At 34.5% G+C, this 23,636-nt stretch overlaps 1 protein-coding gene across 3 annotated transcripts in view; it reads right to left on the bottom strand.

Moving 5' to 3' along the window:
* Window positions 1–23,636, bottom strand: part of Crb1 (crumbs cell polarity complex component 1) — a 131,609-nt gene that overhangs the window by 47,043 nt on the left and 60,930 nt on the right. For 2 of the 3 annotated variants that reach the window (XM_027945671.3, XM_027945670.2), the window contains 2 exons: window positions 7,255–8,211; window positions 1,446–1,993 (listed from right to left, as the gene is read on the bottom strand). In XM_027945671.3, the coding sequence (XP_027801472.2) occupies window positions 1,446–1,993; window positions 7,255–8,211 (1,505 nt within the window). The remainder of the gene's footprint in view (window positions 1–1,445; window positions 1,994–7,254; window positions 8,212–23,636) is intronic. The other variant, XM_027945672.2, reaches the window with a different exon arrangement.

Here is a 23,636-nt window from a genome sequence, read left to right on the forward strand (position 1 = left end):
AAAATGCCAATTTCCCTATATCTTCAGATTTTAAACATTTAATATGGATTTTAAGTATATGGAATAAAACTGAATGTTACCATTGCCCACTGCTTTCTAAAAGAGCAGCAAGGAAAGACAGCAGTAGAGAGAGGGGATGGGGAAAGAGAAAGGGGGAAAGAGAGAATGGGAAAAAAAGAGGAAATATAAAATCAATGTATAATACTAGGATGCTTGTTGAAATGTAACAATGCTTTCTGTAATTTACAAATTACCTGATATTTTCACATGCAGTAATTATTTGCAATACGGATTATTACTTTTGTTTTTACAGATGAGGGCCTTTCTGTTGTGGAAATGAAAATGAAGCTTGATATCTAGATCCTCTGGGTCCCAATTCAATGTCCTCCCTCACCATTTTCTCTGCCTCTGAATCAGAGACTCATTGTTCTTAATTCAGGTCTTACAAGTCCACTCACAAAGTATTCAAAATAAAAATATTTTAAAAGAAAACTTTTAAACTTTGTGTGTATCCCAGGTCAACTATTAGCAAACCATTCAGGATAATTACATAACTTTAATTTTATTTTTATTTTTTTTTAGGGCCGAGGGTTGAACCCAGGCCCTCACCCATGCAAAGCACATATTCTACCACTGAACCACACCCTCAGTTTGTTACCTAAAATTTAGTTTCTTTTTAAGTAGTATAAAAGAGGATAACAATGTCTGTTTTATACAGTAATCCTTCAACAGAATTAATGGATTAATCTATGTAAAATAGTGCCTGGCCCATTAGAAGTGCTCCTATAGTAAACTCATAATGATTCCTCTGTGTATATTTAGGACTAAGGCTAGTCTGTGACCATAGTTGGAGCTCAGTAAACATGTTAACACACATCAATATTCTTCCTTCTTTTCCTCTGAAAGCTCATGCAGAGCTGACAATTTCATATAGTTAATGTAGCCCTTAGAAGAGTATATAAAGTACATAATATAAAGCATGGGTTCTGAGAAATTATATTTCAGAGGAATTCAAATTCAAGCAAAAACCTCTCAGATTTTTTTTTTCTTGTTGATGTAATAAAAGTTCAAAACAACAATCACTTGGTATTTAAGATAAAGTTAATTGGGTCTTTCAAAAAGAGTTAGTTCAGTTAAGCCAATGGAGTACTATTAAGAGTTTAAGAAATAGAATACTAGTATTCTTAAGAAATTTGATTGATGTGGGGTAGGAGAAGCATGTAACTGAAGTTATTATCGTTGTTAAATGTATCATGATGCCAATAAGTCCACTAAAATTTATCAGAAATCACCCAGTCTGCTGGGAACACAAAGATTTAACAGGTCTATCTCTGATGGGCCAGTAACATTGTCGTCAGGTACAAAGGATGGTTTTATTAAATTGCATGTTAATAAAATAAAAATTTAGCATACAATATGTGCATAGTTGGTACAAATAACCCTACCTTGCAGATGTTGTCTCCCAGACAGCCTTGAGTCACATTGACAAGAATTGGACTGTGGGATGGACTGTTTGTGGAATTTGGAAAGAATTCCAGATTTTGGTTATTTAATCTTACATCTTGGATACAGCCTTTGAAGAAGCCACCATAAATTTGAGTCTCTTTCTTGTCAGGCAGGCCACCAATGTAGATGACATCTCCTCTCTGGATTTTCCATGTGGGAGCAGAAATAAATCCAAGGTTTTGTGAAGATTGATACAATTCAATTTTATTTGGCTTGATTTTCAAAGTCACTAAGTGGACATTTCCATCACTAAGAACAAATTCTACTGTGAATTTAGGAGAGCTTGGAGTCAGCAGTGCTAATCTTCCATGCTCTAGCCAGACACGAATATACTGGTAAGTGCTGTTTTTCAAAGTTAGAAGTAAGCCTGACGGTCGATTTGTTCGGACAAACATGGAGAGGCTGAAGTTCTGTCCATAACTCCTGTCAAGATTAAAGACAGCATATCCAGTGGAGTCATCCTGGCCAAATCTGCCTGCCACATACTCTTTGATGTCAAAATAGAAGAGGAGAAACAAAGAGGAAACATCTTGAGACTCAAAAGGAAGAAGGCACAGAAGGGGAAAATTTTATATCCACATATACACACACACATTTTTTATGTTCAGGACAGACTTACTGAATAGACTAACAATTTGGCCTCATTTTCTGTAATTCTGAGTTTACTTTATCCTGAAAACAACTGCACTTGGGTCTGTAGTTCATAATTGAGGCCATCGATCACAAAAGAGAAAAAGCTAAAGAATCTCCCCTTCACTGCCCTAAAATGCTGGGGCTTAGTGGTGAAATGTCAGACACTATATTGCATTCCATCTTGGAAGAATTTTGAGTTTTGTAAGCATATTGTTCAGGCAGGCTTCATCTTTGCTATTTGTAGGCATGCTGGAGCCAACAGATTATTAAATCTAATTATTTTTTGTAAAGGACAAAAATCAAGAATTTGATTAGTAAATACTCTTTGGGATGATACCCCACATAATGAGGCAGGACAGAGGATCAAAGGAAGAGGAAGACTCTTCCTTCTGTGGTCCTGCTTGGGAGGAGAAAAGGAGAGAGAAAAGGGAGCAAAGAGGAATATTGACTCCTTTAGGCCTTTCTTATGGTTGAAGGAGTTAGAAATGCGCAAAAGAGGCAATATCAGTGATGCACACCACCTCAAGAAAACTCAAGACGTGTAAAAATGAAACCTACATTTAAAAACATCGGTGAGGTAGTAGGAGCAAATATTCCTATCCTTATCAAATTTATACACTAGTAGGGAGAAACATACATGGCATAGATAAGAAAGTTGGCTGTGTAGTATGTCAGCACACTAGAGATCATTTGGTATAAAAAAAGTCATAGAGAAATAGAATGGGAAGATTTGAGAATAGGGATGGGATTGTAATTTTAAATGGAATAATCAGGAAAGAACTCTCTAAGAAGTAATATTTGAGCAAAAACCCAAAGAGAGGGACATTACTGCAGTAATTCAAGAGAGGAATAATGATACCTTTAATCAGGAGGTGGTGAGAAGTCGTAGGAGTTTTAAAATACTTTAAAAGTAGAACAAATAGAATTTTCTAAACCAAGTACAACTTTAAGATTTTGGACCAGCAACTAGAAGCCTGGAATTTCCATTTGTAATGATGGGGAAGAAAACTGGAGGAATTGATTTGGGAGGAAAATGGGAGTCCACATAAAATTAAAGATGCCTTATTAGATATCTACATGGAAATGACCATTAGGTAGTTGCCACAGAGATTCAGAGGAAATGTTCTGGGATAACCATAATAATTTGGTATTTTTCAGCACACATGAAGGATTTAAAGACAGAAGACTGAATGGTACCATCACAAAAGTAAATATATAGAGAGTAAAAGAAGTGGTACAGGAACTGAGCCTGTCGGTTCCAGACATTTGGAGGCAAAGGGGATGACAGAAGAGGAATCGGTAAGATAAGAGAATCCAGTTAGAATGATACCCTGTAAGCCTGCTAAGGAGTATGTGTTACTCAACTGTGTTTGCTGTTGTTAAAAGGTCAAGTGAGAGGAAGACTAAGAAATGCCCATTATGTCTTGCAACCTAGAAATCAATGCTGAACTTGAATAAGAGCACTGTCTTAAAAATATTGCTGTCTTTGGGTTTTTGCATCCCTGTCCTAGAAGAAAAGCACATCTGAAGTGTTTAAATGTCATCATATGGTTCAACTAAGTTTGGCCAAAAGTTAGATGTATTTTAGTTCAGCTGAGCTTTAGTGAAACTTGCTTAGGCAGCCATCTGTTTGAAGACCTCCTGCATAATAGGCTATATTTTCAGAACTCTGACTTGATTTCCTATGGAACATTGCAGTTTGAATCTTCATTTGGAGACTACCTGCTCCAGGCAACTACAGATAGCTTTCAAAGTGTACTGATAGATAAAATAACCTCTTTGAAGAGGTTAACGTCTCTGAATACACTGCAGCACTTTCATATACGATAAAAATGCTTAATAAGAAGATTTGGCTCTTGAAGCTTAAGGATTGAGGATACATTCAAAATCATTCAACCTCAGAGGTCCCTGCTGATCAATCTAGGATCCCTGCAGTATCATTTTGCAGACCTCAACTAAAAGACAGAATACAGAGTTGTTCCCCCGCATACACCTTGAGAAGCTTGACTCTTTAGTAATCCTATTCTTCAGAATCATATACAGTTAGTCAGCATGTATGATGTGCTACAAGATTTTAGAAATACCTGAAGCCAAATCTGATTTCTCTGTGGAAATGGAAGGGATAATTCTCATACATGTTTGTGATATATGTCCTGAAGATCAGTGGTAACATATGCAGATGAAAAATAAATTTTGACATGCTTTAATGATTGATGGAACACAAGATGAAATTTAATGAGAATAAATAAAAGGCGCTTAGATCAAAAAGTGCCTCATAGGTTTTTGGGAGAGAAATAGGATTCTATGACATTGTGAATGACAGTGACTCCAAGTGAGAAACCCATGTGAGGTTAAGTGCCACAAAAGTGGCAGAGCATCAGTCTAATGTTAGGCTGCAACATAGAAGCATGTTATCCAGAATAAGGGAGGTTGAGGTCCTGTGACACCTTGTATCATCAAGCACATCTGCCACATTTTAGAAAGAAGAGAGACAAGCAGATTTACCGCCAAGAAGCAGATGACGACATGTCTGAAGATCATGCCATATGGAAACTTTAGAAGAAACTAGGATGTGTAGCATGATGTGAAAAGTTTGATAGTTCTAGATGCTCTTCTTCAAGTATTTAAGCATCCTTAGGAAGAAGAGGTGTTAAGAGTTATATGAGCATATCTTCAGGAATTATAACCTGACCAATAAATGAAAGCTTTGGGGAAATCACATTTCATTTAAACACAAGGACAGAACTGTTCAGGGAAATTTTGGCAAGATGGAATGAGTGAATTCACCATTCCTGAAGGTATTTAAGCAGAGTTTTGGGTCGCTACACTAGGCAAGCACAATAATGTAAAACAAACAAACAAACAAATCCAACCATGGCATGAAATTTCTTCTATAGATGTGAATTTGTAATTCTAGAAGGATAAGATTCTCAAAGTATAGGTGTATAATTGAAGATAAACATAAATTGTTTTTATAAATTAAATATTCTCCCGAAGGAAAGATATAGGTGGTGCATTTATTCTGAAGAATATCTTGGAAACTCTGTGTTCTTACACACAACCGATCCAAGGTAAGCTGGGACCACCTTACAGACAGTTTTGGGTCTAAGCTTAGGGAAACCCTTCAGAGTTCAGGCAAATTTTTAAAAGATTGACTTTAAGATATTACAAATCCCTATGCTTTTTGTGTTTAGTCAGTCAATGAAATTCTCTATCAGGTCTGCTTAATACTTGCAGTGTGTAACAAGGTTGGGAAATGTTTTCCAAAAATCATGATTTGGGTGAAGTTTGTGTCTTTCTGCTTGTTAGTACCTATCCTCCCTCTTGAATACACACATACCAAAGAAAGTCCTTTTTTTTCCAAAAAATTATTTCTTTTACAAATGAGATTTACAACAAATTTCTGATATTCAACTAATGGTAAAATTCTAAGAGCATTTACAAGCATACAATTGCCAAAAGATGTGTAATTACTGCATTTAAGCATCTTTTGTAAAAGGAATATGCTCCACACAAAACATTTCTCATAGACAACAGCCAATATAGAATATTTTAGTTTTATGACTAGAGGTGATAAGAAAAATATAATTTTTCTTAAACTTATCCCAAGTATTCAAAAAAGAAAAGATTTTACAGAACTTGTTATAATCTCTTGAAGCCAAACATTCTCACGGGGATTGAACAGTTTTAAATAGTGTAAGGATATAAGGATATGGGGGAAGTAGAGGGAGTATAATCAGGAACTTGGCTTAAAAAGTTCATAATTTTCCAAGTTGGAAAAAAAATGTACTAAAGAAAACCAGAGCCCACTGGATTGGCATCTCTTGAATCTATCTGCTAGGACAGTGAGCATCGCCATGGTCAGCATTAACCTCGAAGGTCACTACATCTGGAAGTCAGTCAAAGTGAGTCAGCATCTGTTTGTTATTTTGTATATGTACTAAAAATATTGCCTTGGGTCAATTAAATTTTTCTTCAAAAAGTGAACCATCGCCTCAGCATAATTTCCCCTTTAAAAAAAAAATCACGAAACAACTTGCCATTCTGTTTAAAATATTACATAGAGTGAGTAGATGCCATTCCTCATTGTCAAACAGGTCCATGATTTGTAATGAATATTGTGGGCAGGGGGAAACCCGTGAATAGTTTCTAATAATTCTTAGCCATTTGAACATGGAGTAGGGTATGGGCTAAGACTGGTTTTAATTTTATTTCATATAAAGCAGAGAAGACTATTTACCAGATGTTGTCCTACTTGGAGTTACTCTAAAATCTTGGAGTAAATTACAGCTGAACTTCAAAGTGGTCTGTTACAATTACCTCTCAGACTTTTTCAATGCATGATAATAATAATAAAAAGAAACAGGTATGTATTGATCACTATCAACAGCAATTTTTGACATGATGCTGGAAATAAAGGATTTTGAAATTTATTTCAAACCATGATTTGCTAGAAAAATCAGATCAACTTGTTTATGGCATCTACCAAGTTTTACTATTGTTACTTTTCACTCCCCCCCATCCCCACCGACTCTCTCTCTTCCTTCCTTCCTTTCTTTCTTTCCCCCTGTAAGACCTCTATCTGTTTTTTCCAATGCAGTTCTGGCAAAACTTGTTTTTGTCACTTTGCATGAAATTAGTGTTCTGTTAAAGTGCTAAACTTAAGCATGATTTTGGAGCAAGTATGAATTGCATAGAAAGGAGACTGAGGAAGTGAATATTTACTGGGATTCTACTAAGCACAAGAGACTATGCTAATAGGTGGCACTGACTAGTTTTGTGAATAAAGGCCTTTTACAAATGAGATTTACAACAAATTTCTGATATGAAACTGATGGTAAAATTCTAAGAGCAGGTACAAACAGCAAGATGAAAACCCATTTGAATAGGAGCTATTTGCTTATTGTTTTATTTTTCTGACTGAGAGAAACTCAGGTCTCCTATGAATCCACTCAAAATGAACACACAGCCCTGCACTCTTCTGTTTTCTCATTAGTGGGCAAACAGCAGTGTAAGTCCTGAGGATCATTATGCTTCATATCAGTAATAGCAAGGCTGTTCTAGTGATTGCTCTGCTCTGAGGCACAGCACTCCTAGGCACCTATCCCCTCTCACCTCTCAGACAGTTGGGACCTTCATAGGGCCTGTAGCAGTCACACTGGTAGCTGAGCCACAAGTTGATGCAGCGTCCTCTATTCTGACAAGGTTGACTCTCACACCAATCCTTCCTCATGCAGCCTGCCTTGACATTTAATGACAAGCCAGATGAAATGTTCTCCCAGGTAATGGGATTCAAATCAAATTTAATGTCTTGGAGACAGCCTACAAACGAAGGTGTGGATGGGATATTATAGATGTTAAGCAGAGTGACTGCATTGCTGGCTGATCCCACAGGTAAACCACCCAAAAAAGAGTTTTGAAAAGCACATATTGATTGAGTCCTTTCAAATGGAGAAGGAGCTTTAGCGATGCATTTCTCTGTACAAGAGCTGCTGGCTAAGGTAAGGGTCACGGTCTCTGCAAATATTACCTCCACTGAATGCCACTCTCCATCGCTGGTGTTGTGGGAAATGTACAGAAGCACTTTTGACTGATAATGAACTTGAATTGATAAGTGAATGTAGCCACTTAGCAACTCCATCTTTACAAATGTGTCCCTGTTCCCTTGGAAAAGTAGAAGTGCTGTTGGCTGAACAGTCTGAAACCTGAAGGCTATGTTACAAACTGAGTCCTTGGTTGTATGTGGGCTACTTGTGACCCATAGAAAGCCATTGCCCTCAAATGAAAGTGTGGTGACAGTTTCACACAATGATCCAGTATATCCAGGTGGACATAGGCAGCTGAATCCATGTTGGTCATTTTGGAAGTGAGGTATGCATACTCCATTGTTTAGACATTGGTGATGGGTGCAGCCCAGAAGAATGTCAGAACAGTTCTCTCCTCCATAAAATGTTCCAGAAATGTTGTCAAATGGGCAATGGCAAGTATAATTCCCAGGCAAGTTCTCACAAGTACCACCATTTTGGCAAGGGTTTGATGAACATTCATCGATGTCTTCTTCACAATGAATTCCTGTTAAATAATAAACAATAGGTTAGAAATAGGTATATTCAATATGATTACATGACTGCTTTGATTCTACACCATGTACAGTCACAAGAATGAGAAGTTATACTCCATATATGTTTGCTGTGTCAAAATGCATTCTACTGTCACGTATAACTAATTAGAGCAAATTTAAAAAATAGATATATTCAGATTAGAAATAGAAATTTCACATAACTTTCATGTATAATCTCCCAGTTTAGACATATCTCAAATTTAAAACTGTAAAGGAATAAAATATAGTTCTTGAGGAAGACTAAGATCAATTTGACCATTCCATATACATTGTAAAGAGAAGAGCATTCATGATAGACTTTGAATTCTTTCTGTAGAAAAAGATCATTTGTTGATTACAGTGATTGATTCAAACTACCACTTTCAGATATACATTGAGCCCTAAATACCATGAAAATTAAAAAGGGAAAATATTGCTCTTGGCACTAATCCTACATATAAATGATTAATTTGTGGATGTCTTTTGCAATTTATAGTAGTTAAATAACAAGTTTATCCATTTATTTCACTCTATCCTATTTGGAAATAGTGATGTTTCCTTCTATCTTTTTTGTGTGCCAGATAACTCCTAAAACCAAAATTTGCAAGATACAAAGACCTGGACATCTCACACTCTAGAGCTCTTACGTGGATGGAAGGTCCCATTTCATCCTTCCCAACAATTCTAGAATAAAACAAGGCATCTATCCCATATCAAGCCCCTGCTTAAAAATTTTACTTCATTTTTATTTACTCTCTTTCCTAACTCCAAGCCTAAGAAAGACATCCAGTAAAATAATTATTAGAATTTATTTAATCAATGTAATAGGAAGAAATATAATACCATTTAAGAATGATGATAAATTCAAATGAACAAATAATGAAAACAAAATTTGATATACGTGGAACACTTTATGATTTCTTCAATACCTTCCTCCACATTATTGTATTTATGCTCCCCACAATTGTCTGAGGTGTTCAAGGCAGATGTTCCTAGTTCATTTTCACAGAAGAAATGGAGGTTTAGGAAGAACAAAGTCTAAATACCAAAGCTAATTTATAATGTGACCCTAAACTATGTTTTAAAAAATCTAAAGTGATATTGTTTTTTATTGGACAACTTAGTGCACTCTTCTTTACTGTTGCCACCAGTACATATACTGCAAACAATGTGTAAATCATACAAATCAACTGAAGGGGGGAAAATCTACTTTACCCAAAATAGAGTAAGACTGAAGTCTTTAATAGGCACAAGGCTTCTTGATGGAAAAATCCTTTTCTAACCAAAGGATCCTGATGCATTAAGCAGCTCTGCCTTTTCTCATACATGAATACCCTCCACTCCACGCAGGGTTTATTAAGTCATGCCATCATGTTTTTACATGTAAAGAATAAACATCACACCCAGATTAAAGAGCTTTGGCAATAAAGTTCCCAATTAACTTAATGTCTGAATAAATGTTTTAAAAAATTTAATCAAAAGGCTGTTAGATATAGTGTTAGATATGAATTCCAGTTAGGCTATATGATCTTGAACAAGATACATTTACTTTCTGTGTCTTAACTTCCTCATCTACAAAATGGGGTGAATAAGAGTGTTTTTTTGTATTGTAGGGTTTTTTAACCGATGAAGTAAGTGAAGTCATATACAATGCTCATATCATCATTTGGATATAAGTTCTCAGAGAGTGTCGGCCATTACTAAAAAATAATAAACAAAAGAATTAACCCTCTACTGACAACATTTGAATAGTTCTGTGATCATTGAAAGAGACAATCTAAAATGTGTGGTCTAGGTAGTACCCCTCAATTGCACAATTTTACATAATGAGAGATTTATATGGATAGCATGTTAGTGTAGAATCTCACTGGATTGTGAGTTCCGTCATGCAAGGGAAAATGACTGTTTTATTCATCAATGTATGTCTAAAACACAGCTTAGTGGTTGGCTTGTATTTGGCATTGTTTGATTAGGTTTTTAAATGAATTAATCAATAATGACCATCCTTAAGTAATAAACACATTTAATCTGATCCAAACTCCAAAATGCTCTTCTTGTGTATACTTCTGGATATAGGTAGACAGTGCTAATCTTGGGTATCTGCTACCATTGATGTACCCTACATTTAGAAACTTGATTGGATTCTATTGTACTTATGTTACTGTACTTGGATTACTTCTATATAGCTCTTGTTAATTAAAAAAATTAAGCTCTGTGAAAATAGTAAATGCACTATAAACTAAAATTTCTGACAATGCCTTCACAGTGCTAAGGGTACATGATTTAAAATGTTTGATGAATATAACAGAGTTGAACTGAACCAATCTCTTACTTAATCATTCTTAATACAGAGAACTGACAAAGGTATGACAGGTAGAGCTAAATCCTAAAGGAGTGTTCTAGTGCAAGTTAAATTTTACTGACTTTATGAATAAGTTAAACTTTTATATTAGAAGATATTTTCTTAAATTTGATTTTCCCAGTATTTAAAAATAATTAATCAACCAGTATTTAATTAAGAGGAATATTGGACAACTTGTGATGTGAAGTACAACCAAGCAAAATACTATTATTTTTCTCTCACTAATAGGGGAAAGATGTGCCTTGCTTCTGGATAATATCTCCAGGAGACTGCATGATTTTTCTGCTCACTCTTAGATAAAGAGTCATGATCATTTAAAAAAAAAACAAAAACAAATGGCGATTAAGATGGCCAGTCACATATAATTATAAAAGTTTCAATGCAATTCACAATAACCTAAATCTCTTTTTCTGATAGGCCGAAATTAGGCTGTCTTAAAGGAAGACCTGAAAAATTTCTTCCCTCTGTTTCTGTTCCTTTACTGTCTCTATCTCCAAACTTCTAAGTGTTCTGACCCTTAGAGGACTAGAGTTTGTGGGAGGGAAGAGGATACAGGGAGTAGAGTTTGCTGAAGGGGAAGACTAGAGTTTGTTGAAGGGGAAGAGGATACAGGGAGTTTTCACCTGACAAGAGCTAATGTAGCATGGTTCATGTCCACTGAGCCTAGAAGGTCCTTAAAGTTTGTATTTGCTCTAGGGTCATTTCTGAGTTCCTTAGACCCTCTTTTGCTCTGTTCCTGTAGGGACCTGTGAGGAAGGGAGGCCTGGCCTTTCCTATGGCTAGCTGTTCTCACAGTTCCCTTCTCCCTCCACCCCCTATGTATTGGTTTACAGACACTGACTCCTTTTTCACCAACTCTCTCTGTCCATGTGGGCTCCCTCACCTTCTGACAGAGACCTGTTGGGAAGGTTCCCTTTTACCTGGTCCATTCACTGATATTCCTATCATGGGTTGCCCATCTGGACCTCAGGATTCCTGTACCTTTGACCTGCAGTTGAGGGGAATGGACATTCAATTTCTAGCACAGCACAGCAGGAATTCTCTCTCCCTCTCTTTCCTGCCTCCTCAGATTACCAGTCACCCCCATTAGTATTTAGATTCCTTAACCAGGTAGAGTCTCGTCTAAACTGATGATTTCTTTCCCCACCCCATGTTTAGGCAATACTGAAATTGTTCTTGACGCAGACTTATTTTGCTTGGGGTTGGAATGTAGCTTCTAACTCTAAATTTGAGGGGTGCTATGTAATTCAAAACATAGTCTCTTGAAAGAAATCTCTCTGTAGACCCACTGTTTATAACTACCTCTGAAGAATCTTTACATGATCTTGAATGAGAGTAAACATTTCAAATTCCTGAAATCTATTATCTTCATTTATTGTGATTTTCTATTTTTTGATGTCTATAACTCACTTTAGTACCCTTAGTTGACCCTTCAATTTACCATCTCTCAAATTTACAAAATACCTGGTTTGTGTCCTATTCACAGAGGATTGTGGGAGAAGAAAAATAGAAGAGTATCGACTTCAATATGTTTCAATATGCTCATGACATCATGGAAGGACAAAATGTATATTTATGAAAATACCTTGTAGACAGTACGCTCACAGTTGGTGTGGATAATATGTGAAGATCAAACTCTGGCAACCTTAGAGAAGGTTTCACAAAGTTTCAAGTATGGGTCAGATTGACAAAAGAGTCATCATATACAAAGAAGTGACTAAACAAAACAGTCTTCAATGGAAGAAAATTTCAAGGCATTTTGAGATTGACAATGAGTTGGGCAATCTGGTTGGCAAGAAGGATGTATGAAGGAAAATCAAGTCGGAAAGATTCAATGCAGCCAGATTGGAAGTCTGGGAACTGAGAAAGTTTTTATTTTTATTTTTATTTATTTACTCATTTATTTATTTTCTGGCCATGGGAAACAATAAAGTAATTGTTGGATAGAAGACCAATGTGGTTTCTCATAAAGATCACTCCCACTGGAATATGTAACAGAATGAATGAAGAAAAACTAGAGACAGAAAGACACTCCAGGCAGCTATTAAAATTGTTTACACAGAGGACTATTAGAGCCTGAAATAGGATGCTTATTTCCTCACAATTTACAGCTCTCTTTCATTTATACTTCACCAGCAAATATGATGGTAGGTCTTTCTTTATTGTTTACTACTATATTTTTTTTCCTGTAATTCTTCCACTTGATCTTCCATAAAACAACTACCAAATCTATCTATCTATCTATCTATCTATCTATATGGAGAGAGAGAGAGAGAGAGAGAGAGAGAGAGAGAGAGAGAGAGAGAAGCTAGTTTTAAATTCTGCCATCATTCAAAATAAATAAACAAGCAAAACAATAAAAAAGAAGAAAGAAAGCCTATATTAGGGTCAAATGTCTCAAGAACAATAAACAGAATTTGAAAAGTGTGATGATAACAGTGATTTATGTTCTTGCTTTAAAAAAATCAATTCTATTGACATCTTCAAAGTAAAATAAAGTCCAACATATTTATTTAAGGAACCCAGTAAACTAAAAGTAGGAAAACAGATTGAAAATCCTTTCATTGGTTATTTGACTGTCTGAACAAAGAGAAGCTCTATTGTTAACAAAAACAAAAGGATTAGGCATTATTTATGGGATTATAGGTGCCATTTGGTCTTCTTAATTGGATATTTTAGTTGACTATGAATTTGTTGTTTATTTCCAAGTATTTATAGTGTGAGGCATGTTACTTGGAGCTTACTATCATTTTGTTTATATGAAGTTAATTTAATTAACTAGAAACTGTCACTTTATTTTATTTTACTAAAATTCTTTTAGTTCTGATTCTGATAATACTTTTCTTAAAAAATGATACAGAAAATCTCTACTACCTGGTATATCACATACACTAATCAGAATAAATTGTATTAATGGATAAAAACATAGACTTTATGTATAATATAAACATCACTGGCTATAAAAATGACTTTTGAAGTTATAATCAATGATATTTGGTAAGTTATTTCTACAAGGCATAAAAAATAAACAAGTTTCTTCTTGATCTGTTTCATTTGACCAAAGTATTTTCTTCATTTTAATAAATAAATTCAAGAATAAATTAAATATAAAAACTAAGAGCTCAATTCACCGTAATATCTACTTTCCCTTACTCAACTGTTCTACTTTTCACATGATAGTAGTACCATTATAATAAACCATAGTTGCCAAATAAGCATCTTATTGCTGGCACCAATTATATATAAAAATAAGAAAGGAACAGATTACCTATGAGCATCACCATTAAAATGCGAAAACCATGTGTCCTGGCTCCAAACATGTCTCTGAAAAAAGGAGGAAAACCCAACTTCACACCTACAAGGTGGACAGAGCAAGTTTCTGATGATTTTGTACCATTTCCAAAAGTGTTCTTGTTCTTCAATGCCTCTCTCTTCCCCTTTGGTGGCAAGTGTGAAGACTCAGTTTTGACTCATCACTCCCAAGCAGGATCAGCAGGGCTTAGTGTAAGACTCATTTGTGCCAATTACAGACACACTTGTTATTTTTAGATCCAATCTATGCTTAATATGTGGTGCCTCCCCTTTACGAGTCACACTAGTGAATGTTAATCTGATCACAACACTGAAGGAAACTATTATTATGAAAAAAAACTGGGTTTTGAGGAATCTAAACACAGACTGTTATTTTGAGCAACTTCTATGATGGAAAATTAGGGCTAGATTTTGCTTTTCTTCACAACAATAGAAATGCTGGGTTTTTTTTGCTTTTTTTCTGTTTTGCTTTTCATTAGTGGTTAAAAAATTCATGGTAACTTCAAATCTATTGATCTATGCAGGAAATGGAGAGAAGAAAAACTTATGGAAAAAGAGCAGGGGCTTTCATCAACTCAGACTGTGGCAAGAGTTAGAGTTGGTTCTCTGCAAGTTTCACATCTGCATATTTAATCAAAAACATTTAACAAATTGTGCAGGTACTTAACATGTACAGACTATATTCTTGTCATTATTCCCTAGGCAATATGGGTTACCACTATTTAGATAGCATTTCCATGGTATTAGGTATAATGAGTAATCTAGAAATGACTTAAAGTATACAGGAGGATATATGTAGGTTATAGGCAAATACTACATCATTTTACATGACCTGAGCATCCATGGGGTGTGGTATACCCAGAAGTCCTGAAACTGAGCTCTCATGGATATAAAGGGGTGGCTGTACTTATGTGGTGCTTGACTTAAATTTCACCCTCTATGAAAGAATAACTATACTCCTCTGAAATCTGGTGCCATTTCATTCTTTAAAATGGAGTAATTTGCATATATGTAGTGTTTGAGAAATACTTAGAGTAATTGGTGCTTGAATTTTTATTTGATTACTTATTTATTTACATTTTCTGAGAGGGGAGACCTGAAGACTTATGGAAATTTTATTTAGTCAGTGCCAAGTGAGAAGTTATACCCAGAATGATGGAGTGGCCTCCAATTCTTACCACTAAAGCAATTACTTTAGGTTGAGATTTTGTCTCTTGAAATCCTTAGAAAATATAAATATGTTACCTGAGAGGGATAATAATTTTACCCTGAAGGTAGTCATTTATGTTGTATTTCTACTGTAACATCCATGCTAAAAGATAATCCTTTCTAAATTTACCCTGAGGTAGCATTTGAGTTTAAAATTGTCCCTGTGATTGAAGTCAGGTAAGTTGTGATGGAAACCGGGTGATAGGGCATGAAAGCTGAACAGCATGGTGACAAATAGAAAAAGAAAGAAACTGAGGGTGTTGGCACAATATGTACATATACGCAAACCTTAATAAACTACATGAATATATGTAAATTAGTCTATATATCTGATTACAATGATTTACAAAAGGAGAAGAGAAAAATGGGGATGGGAGCAAAAGAACAGAATAGAATAAGAATAACAGAATATGGGCCTGGGGCTGCAGCTCAGTGGTAGAGTGCTTTCCTTGCATGCATGAGGCACTGGGTTCAATCCTCAGCACCACATAAAAATAAATTAATAAAATAAAGATATTGTGTTCATCTACAACTAAAATACACACACACACACACACACACACACACCCCACATATAAAGAATAACAGAACAGGATAAATATTGTGCAGGCAAATCAAGTTTCTTGTGTTGGCTAAAGGAGACAGTTTTTCATGAATTGAGGAGAAAAGTTGACTCTCTTTCTCCAACAGAGGTTTCACATATTTATTACTGAACCAATCAGCTAGAAACAAAGAAATTATTAAAATGGTAGTGACCTTAACATAGCATAAAAATATGAGCCATATAGTATGTAATTCCCTATAAATCAAGCTTGGTTCTCCAATCTCTCCTCTTGGACCTGATTGTATTACCTGGGTTTATTGTAACTCATTTTATCATGGGGTTTCATCTAAATCTTTTGAGGAATGGGATGATTTCACTTTTGTTTCTTAGAATGGAATTTCTTGATCATGAATGTCTTGTGAGAAGATCTGATAAGGAATGGAGTCAAGTGCATACACCATTTTGGTGGAGAGGGGAAGAGAATGGCTATCACTTTCTATCTGAGATTAAGCAAATATGAAACTGGATGAAGGAGACATAGTTTATCACATGGAGACATATGGGTTTCAATTGACAATAAACATAACAACCAAGGGAAATATTTATTAACATTATTCTGTAGTTTATGGTTTACTTATATTGTCTTCTTTATTTTTTAGTTTTTCAGTACTGGGGTTTGAACCCAGAGGTGCTCTACCATTGAGCTACCTCCCCAACCCTTTTTAAAATTTAATTTTTAGATGGTCTCACTAGTTACCCAGGCTGATCTTCAACTTGTGATCCTCCTTCCCCAGCCTCCCGAGTAGCCAGGATTAGAGGCATGCACCGGTGTACATGGCTCGCTTACTTTTGTGTATATTATCTCAACCTATCATTGGAATACAGAGCCATAGTAATGTAATGTGATTTCCAAAACTTTTTTGTGGTAATGGGGCTGTCATGGAGAATGATAATATCTATGAAAAAGGAAACTTCAGTCTCTCACTTCATATCTTATGTGCAAATATTTTTATTTTAATAGGAAGAGATAAAAAATACAGATGCTCGTAAAAAGAATCTAAAAAAATAGTTTACTTTAAATCATGTCAAAGAGAAATTGAAGGAAATGGGATATTGAACCTGAAGAAAAGCAAATACTCCTGCACATCAGAAGGGTCTTAATATGGCTGAACATCCATCCCATCAAATTTTGTGGTTAGTTTGGTTCCATCTGTAAAAACTGGTACTAATAGTAAGATGCCATACGATATCATATGTATGCCTACCATAAATATGGTGGGCTGACCAAATAATAAATCAAATGTCTTGGGAGATAGCCTTTTTCCTGACATTGAAAATGAATAAATTCAGAAAGGAATACCTTAGCATGGGTGTTACAGTAGAAATTTAAGAAAGGGTAAGTTATGGCATTCAATAGCTTCTACTGATTTTTCCAATCCTAAGATGCTCTCATAATTTTTAAGTAAGTATTATACATAAATGCATAATTTATCAATAGATAACAGTAGAAAACTTTGTTAAGTGGAGAACTTACTGAATATAAAAAGTTGGTTCCAACTCAATAATCATATAATAATTTTTAAAATCTATAAAAAGCTAATTTGCTTAGAAGGCTATTATGAGGATTTAAATGAGGCAATTGCTCAAAGCATGTGGTTCCAGGTCATCCCAAGTGCTCATAAACACTGCTTGTCTTTGCCATAATTCCCTACCTCCATGAAGATAGCTAGGTTTCATAGTGTCCACAATGTACTCTGTGTTGATTATAGTTACATTTCACTTTTCCAGAGGTCATTCACCATAAGTGACCTCATCTATCTGGACATACTCAAGAACCAAGATATGTGTTACAAAATCCTATGTTGAAAAATAAGGATTGGAAATTTGACTATTGCCTCTGGTTCTTGTTTGTCATTTATTGGTATTCTAGATACAACTAAAATAAGCTTGATTATCAAATATTTCAACTTTCAGTGCAAAGAGCAAACAAAGGAAAAGGGAAAACTTTCATGTATCTTTCAGCTACAAGAAATGATAGCTGAGAGGTAAACAGTGAATATGAGTGGAGGATGCTAGCACTTACTGAGACCCAAATCTGAACCAGGCAGTGGAATAAGAGTTTTATTTATGTGACCACTGAGTAATTTCAATAAATGATGAAGAGTGCACTACCAGTGTCATTTCATAGGTGATGAAACTGAGCAAGGTTGTGGCTGGTACCCAGACTGTCTGACTCTTAAGATAAGACTTTTTTTTTTCTCTACAGTGTGGTGCCTCCAAGTAAAATAATATGATGAGCTGGCCTAAAATAATATAAAATATATAGTCATTGCTGGGAGAAGAGGTGCTTGCCTATAATTGCAGCAACTTGGGAGGCTGAGGGAGGGCTACTTGGAGACCAATGTCAGCAACAGCCAGACTCTACCTCAAAATAAAAACTTAAAAGAGAGACAGACAGACAGACACAGGGGACTGAAGATATAGGGCAGTGGTAGAAGACCCCAGGGTTTAATCACCAGTAAAGTAAAAAAAAAAAAAAGAGAGAGAGAGAGAAAAATATCAATATTGAGACATTATAAAATAATAATCAAAAGTATGACTCATCAATAATTTTTAGCCAGAAATGTAATACACACGTGTGTGTGTGTGTGTGTGTGTATTAATAGTTTAATGTGAATAGTTAAGGGAAAACAAATTTTTCATAAAATTATAAAAACGTGTCCTGTCAAATGTCTTTTATATGCACTACCCCCAAACTTAATGATATCATGAAAACTGGTGATTTGTTTTGTATAAAAAGATTTTGTTTTGTGTATAAAATAAAGAATGGGTTGTTTCTTCAGTGCCCACTTTTTCACTCTATTATAATACTACTTTGAAAATATGATAGAGACACACTCTCTAGGTTTGGTATTTGTTCATAAGCAAATCCTAGCTCGGATAAAATAAACACTGAAACTAGAGAAAAATTTCACCCAGTCTATTATGTGAAAAATATTCTGACATCCTCATATGAAAGACAAAATAGCAAAATGCTTTGCATTCAGTTCTACATTTCCCTTGATTTTAAACTTCAAAAGTCATCCTAAAGCTCAGTGGGTATAGGTAAGTGATTTTTAGTTAGTTTATGGACTAACACATAGAAAGCACAGCATTGCACATGCTCACTCTTGTTGACGTTGCTTTGAAAAGTAATTTCAGAGAAACTCAACAGAGTTCAACCAGAACCATCCTAATTGGCTTTGATCAGTAAATCATCAGAAACGGCTCTGCTCTTGCTTAGTCCTTTTTTCCTTCTTCTTGTCAAAAGTGAATGATTAAACACTCAAGTTATGGTGAATTACAAAAACCTGCTTTGTATTGGGTTGGATGTGTTGCTATTCCAAGTAATGTTTGCTTTCTCTCTGCCTTAGTAAGAATCGGCTTTACATTCTTTAGTAGTGCTGTTTGTCATTTCTCACAAATTTATTAATATTTTCGTCTGCACAGCTACAAAAATAATGTCAAAGGCCAAGTAAATTACTGGTCTGGTAAAGGCCTGCCTGACATTCAAGGCCCTCCACAATCTGGCTTTTATTTATCCCTCAGTATTACTTTCCACTGCCCACTACATAAGCGGCCTGTATTAAAACATATTTTACTAGAATAAAAATTAAAACATATTCAAAGCTTTCCCTCTCACTTTTCACTTATTGAAAATTCCAACTTTGTTCAAGGTCAGCTCATGTCGTACTTACCTTCACTAAAATGCCTCCCCTTGGTAACTAATTCTCACTCCTGTTTGTCCTGAATGTCTGGGTCCCATCATGAACCTAGCAAAGATGACACTGCATTGCTGTTTATCATTTAATATTTGTGATTTGTTTTCCTTAACTTTATGGGAAGAATTATAAGTGTGAATGCCTCTTTCTGTCTTTACTTTCTATATACGTATTAATAATGAGTACTGTATATTAAATGGAATATTTCATACTGTCTGTATATTCTACTATAATATAGTACTATAAAATAATACAGTATGACAGGTATATTTTGGAGTAAATTTGTACAGTATTATTAGCAATTTCCAAAATTAAAACAAACATGCATTTGATCTTATCTCATGTATAAAAGAGCCTAATGCATTGAAAGGTAATCTAGTCTTTATTTAATGCAAGGATTATGAATCTGGCATTCACAGATGTCTAAAGTACCCATGAATGGATATTAAAAATCCATATATTATTTTAAAGTATCAGCAATTATTTGTGATTGTGATTACATTTTCCTGGGGAGATAATTTATAACAGTGACTCTTTAAAATGTACTATAATAATTGTTGGTTGTGGTGTGTACTTGAAAAGCAGATTCTTAGGACATGTTCCTAGAACTTTGTACTCTGTAAATGTGGATTGGGCCCAGGTTACACATTTTAACAAGTATTATGTAGTATAAAATTTACATGTAGTATACATGTAGTAAAAAATTTCAGCAAATTTCCAAAGAGACACTTGATCCAAAAAAGTCCATGAAGCTCTGATGGATGGAAAGAAGCTGAGATATACAGAATTCATATACCCAGTTAAATGTGTCAATTCAGGGAACCAATCTTGGGTTGATATTTGAGTTCTTCCTTAGCCAGTGACAATGGTCCATAGAACAATCAAATTATTTGATACAGTTTTCTTGATTATAAGCAAACAAACAAATAGAAAACTAAAATTATTTCTTTAAATTTACTATTTGTCCAAAACCTCAAGATTCTAACTTACTGTGGGTCAACACCATATGTTGTCTATTAACTGAGTAAATTTCATTATGCCCTTCATAAAATAAATAGAATTTATTAAAATACAATAGGGAATATTTCTCTGCATTTTTACCTCATTTTCCATTTCATCCTTAGTATGCTTGCTCAAAAGATTAAAATTTTGGCATATTGTGTTACAGATTGACTTATATTCTTCTTTAATGATTTTCCATATATTAACTGACAAATTTATTTAATAGATATGGAAGGGGAAGAAGGTTTTTCTAGGTCAAATGTTCTAGTAATGACTCCAATTAAATGTGTGATCCTATAGTAGTCATTTAATTTCTTTGAGCTTTAGCTTTGTCAATACCAAAGAGCGAGCACCTTGGTACTATCCACCTGTAGGTGGTATTGTGAGAACTGAATAAAGAAATTAATTTGCAAATGTTTTGGAAAAACATTTAAATAAAAAAAATAAATAGTTACAAGACTAGAGAGCAATGATATTTCTCTTAATGTTTTGAACTTGACATTTGTTAAAAAGATAACAATCTCTCTAATTTTAAAATTCAATTAATGAAAGAACCATTTGAAATGTGAATTTATGTTAAAATGTCTGTTTTATAAATATGAATTCTAAAAGCTATTTAGTTAAAATATGCAGAATATTGAATGCATTATTAACAATAGCTACTGCTACTAAGTAGGTACTGTGTATAGGTCACTCTACTAAATATTTTGCAGCATGATTTATTTCTCACAACTTCACAGTGAGATAGATATTAAGTTGAATAAATTAGATCTTATAGAGCTTATATAACTCCAGAGAATTAGAAACTGCAGAATCAGAATTTAAATTCAGATCTGACAGTTTCCAAAGACCATTTTGTTATACTCATATCTGTCAAAACTTTCCCTACATGTCAAAAATGGCAACTTGTAGGGAGTAACAAGGCAAAAGTAAAGACAGAGAGCTTTATATAATGCAACCCAGAAGAGATATAGGAGATACAGCCGAAGAGAGAAAAACCCTGGCTGGAATCCCTTGTGTTCCCTTGTCCAAAGCATCTATGAAATAGATGAGATTCCACTTTAGTTTATTACTACAAGTGATTATTAACTACTAAAAACTGAACAGGCATTGTCTTCCAGCTATAGATCTGAGGCTAGGTTTTGACTATTCCCTAGCATAATTATTGAACATGAATTTGAAGTTTTGTTTAAATCATTTTGCAAAATAAAGATCATAAAATATGATAACTGTCCAGAGTTATTCTTCAAAATTAAATTTTGAATTGTAAAAATAATAGTTATATGGCAATGATCTGTTCCCAGATTCATGATTATGTTAACAAAGGTCAAGCTATAGTAGAGAGTTCCTTATCCTACAGATAGAGTACCCAAAGCAATATGACTTCATTTTAACCTTGATAATTAGGGGAACATAGGTTAAAAGATTTGTTAAAACTAGTATTTGGAAGTAATTTAATGAAAGCCAAACATGAAAAATTCCATGAAGACAGAAAAAGATAAAAATCCACAAACTAATATGCCCAATAAAAACACCATATAGCAAACAATAAAAATCAACAAAATGGATAATGAAGATGTAAGCCAGACAAAACAATTGTTATAAAAATAAATATAAGTGGTTAAACTTACCAGTAGAAGGCAAAGATTCAAAAACTGTGTTACAAATAAAAGGTTTAAAATATTATGAGGCAGCAATTTTTGAGGCAAAAACAATAATGCAGGAAGGAAAATACTCAATGCAGACAAAGTAGGATATAAAGTAAAAAGTATGCAGCTGGAATAAGGAAGGTCTTACATTGATAAAATCTACAGAATCTACAAAATAAATATACAGTTTGGCTTATTGACAATTAGGTAGACTAGAACTTTAGGAAAATGACCTAAAAATTTCTTTCTGAAATAGTACATCTTAAGTTAGATTAAAATATAGAACACACCTTTCGGAATGTAGTACAAGTTAGAATTGCCTTGGGAGCATCCTTTGAGTCCTCATGGTATAGACTAGAGCTTCATTTTATGCAACTAAGTGTACCAGAGAAGGTTGGCTTTGCAGTACAAGAGAGAAAAACAATCAATTCTACGATTCTGCCCTTATGTACAGTTGTGCTCTCTTTTTTTGCATGATAAATTTATAAATCCCCCAAAGGCATGAGGTGGTGATAGGTATTCGTCTTGGGGGAAGTCAATTAAAAAGTAAATTTCCCTGAGGATTCCTAATTACTAATATGAATTTTCATGTTGATCATGAATTTAGGCTACCATATAACAAGTCAAAAATTTAGAGTGGATCTCAGGCAACTAGCAAAGAAAGGCAAACCTTCTCTGGAGGAAAATAATTTAAGCCCAGCCATCAAATAATTCCCAAGATAAAATTCCAAGGAATATGAGATCATCATAAAAATTACCAAAAAATGAGGAAGCAAAGAATTATGAATATATATATATATATATATAAAGATTACATCTAGTTGAATGTTCATATGTTATTTAGTTAAAATACATGAAAATAAAAAAGATCGAACATTAAGGGAATGCCATATTTTAACTGTAACTCTGCCAATACTTTATCTTGAAGCCTCTTGCCAATTTTGTCTTCAGTGAAATATTTGTCCCCAAGAAAGGCAGGATGTGTGGAAAAACATGAGGTGCACTGTATGATTTCAATCACATAGAATACGATGATTTGTATGTACACACTAAGTACACACAAGACCTAGAAGCACATGTCCAACAAGCTCCTCATGATTGTGGATGATTTCCTTTTTGCTTTCTGCGTTTTTTGTTTCCTCTAATGAACATGTTAGCTTTAAAAAAATAAAAGTCATTTTATTTTTTTATTTTTTTTTAATTTTTTATTGTTGGTTGTTCAAAACATTACAAATTTCTTGACATATCATATTCCTCACTTTGATTCAAGTGGGTTATGAACTCCCACCTTCACCCCATACACAGATTGCAGAATCACATCAGTTACACATCCATTGATTTACATATTGCCATACTAGTGTCTGTTGTGCTCCGATGCCTTTCCCATCATCCCCCCTCCCCCCTCCCCACCTCTCCCCTCCCTAAAAGTCATTTTAAAAAGGAAAGAACTATAGGATGAAGAAGCAAAGTATTTTAGAAAGGTAAGAACTACTAGGAACTTCTAGAAATAAAATATATAATTATTGGAATAAGAAATCCATTGAGAATTAAATAATGA

Source organism: Marmota flaviventris, chromosome 12 (assembly GCF_047511675.1).
Source record: "Marmota flaviventris isolate mMarFla1 chromosome 12, mMarFla1.hap1, whole genome shotgun sequence".
In the NCBI taxonomy this organism is placed as follows: Eukaryota; Metazoa; Chordata; class Mammalia; order Rodentia; family Sciuridae; genus Marmota; species Marmota flaviventris.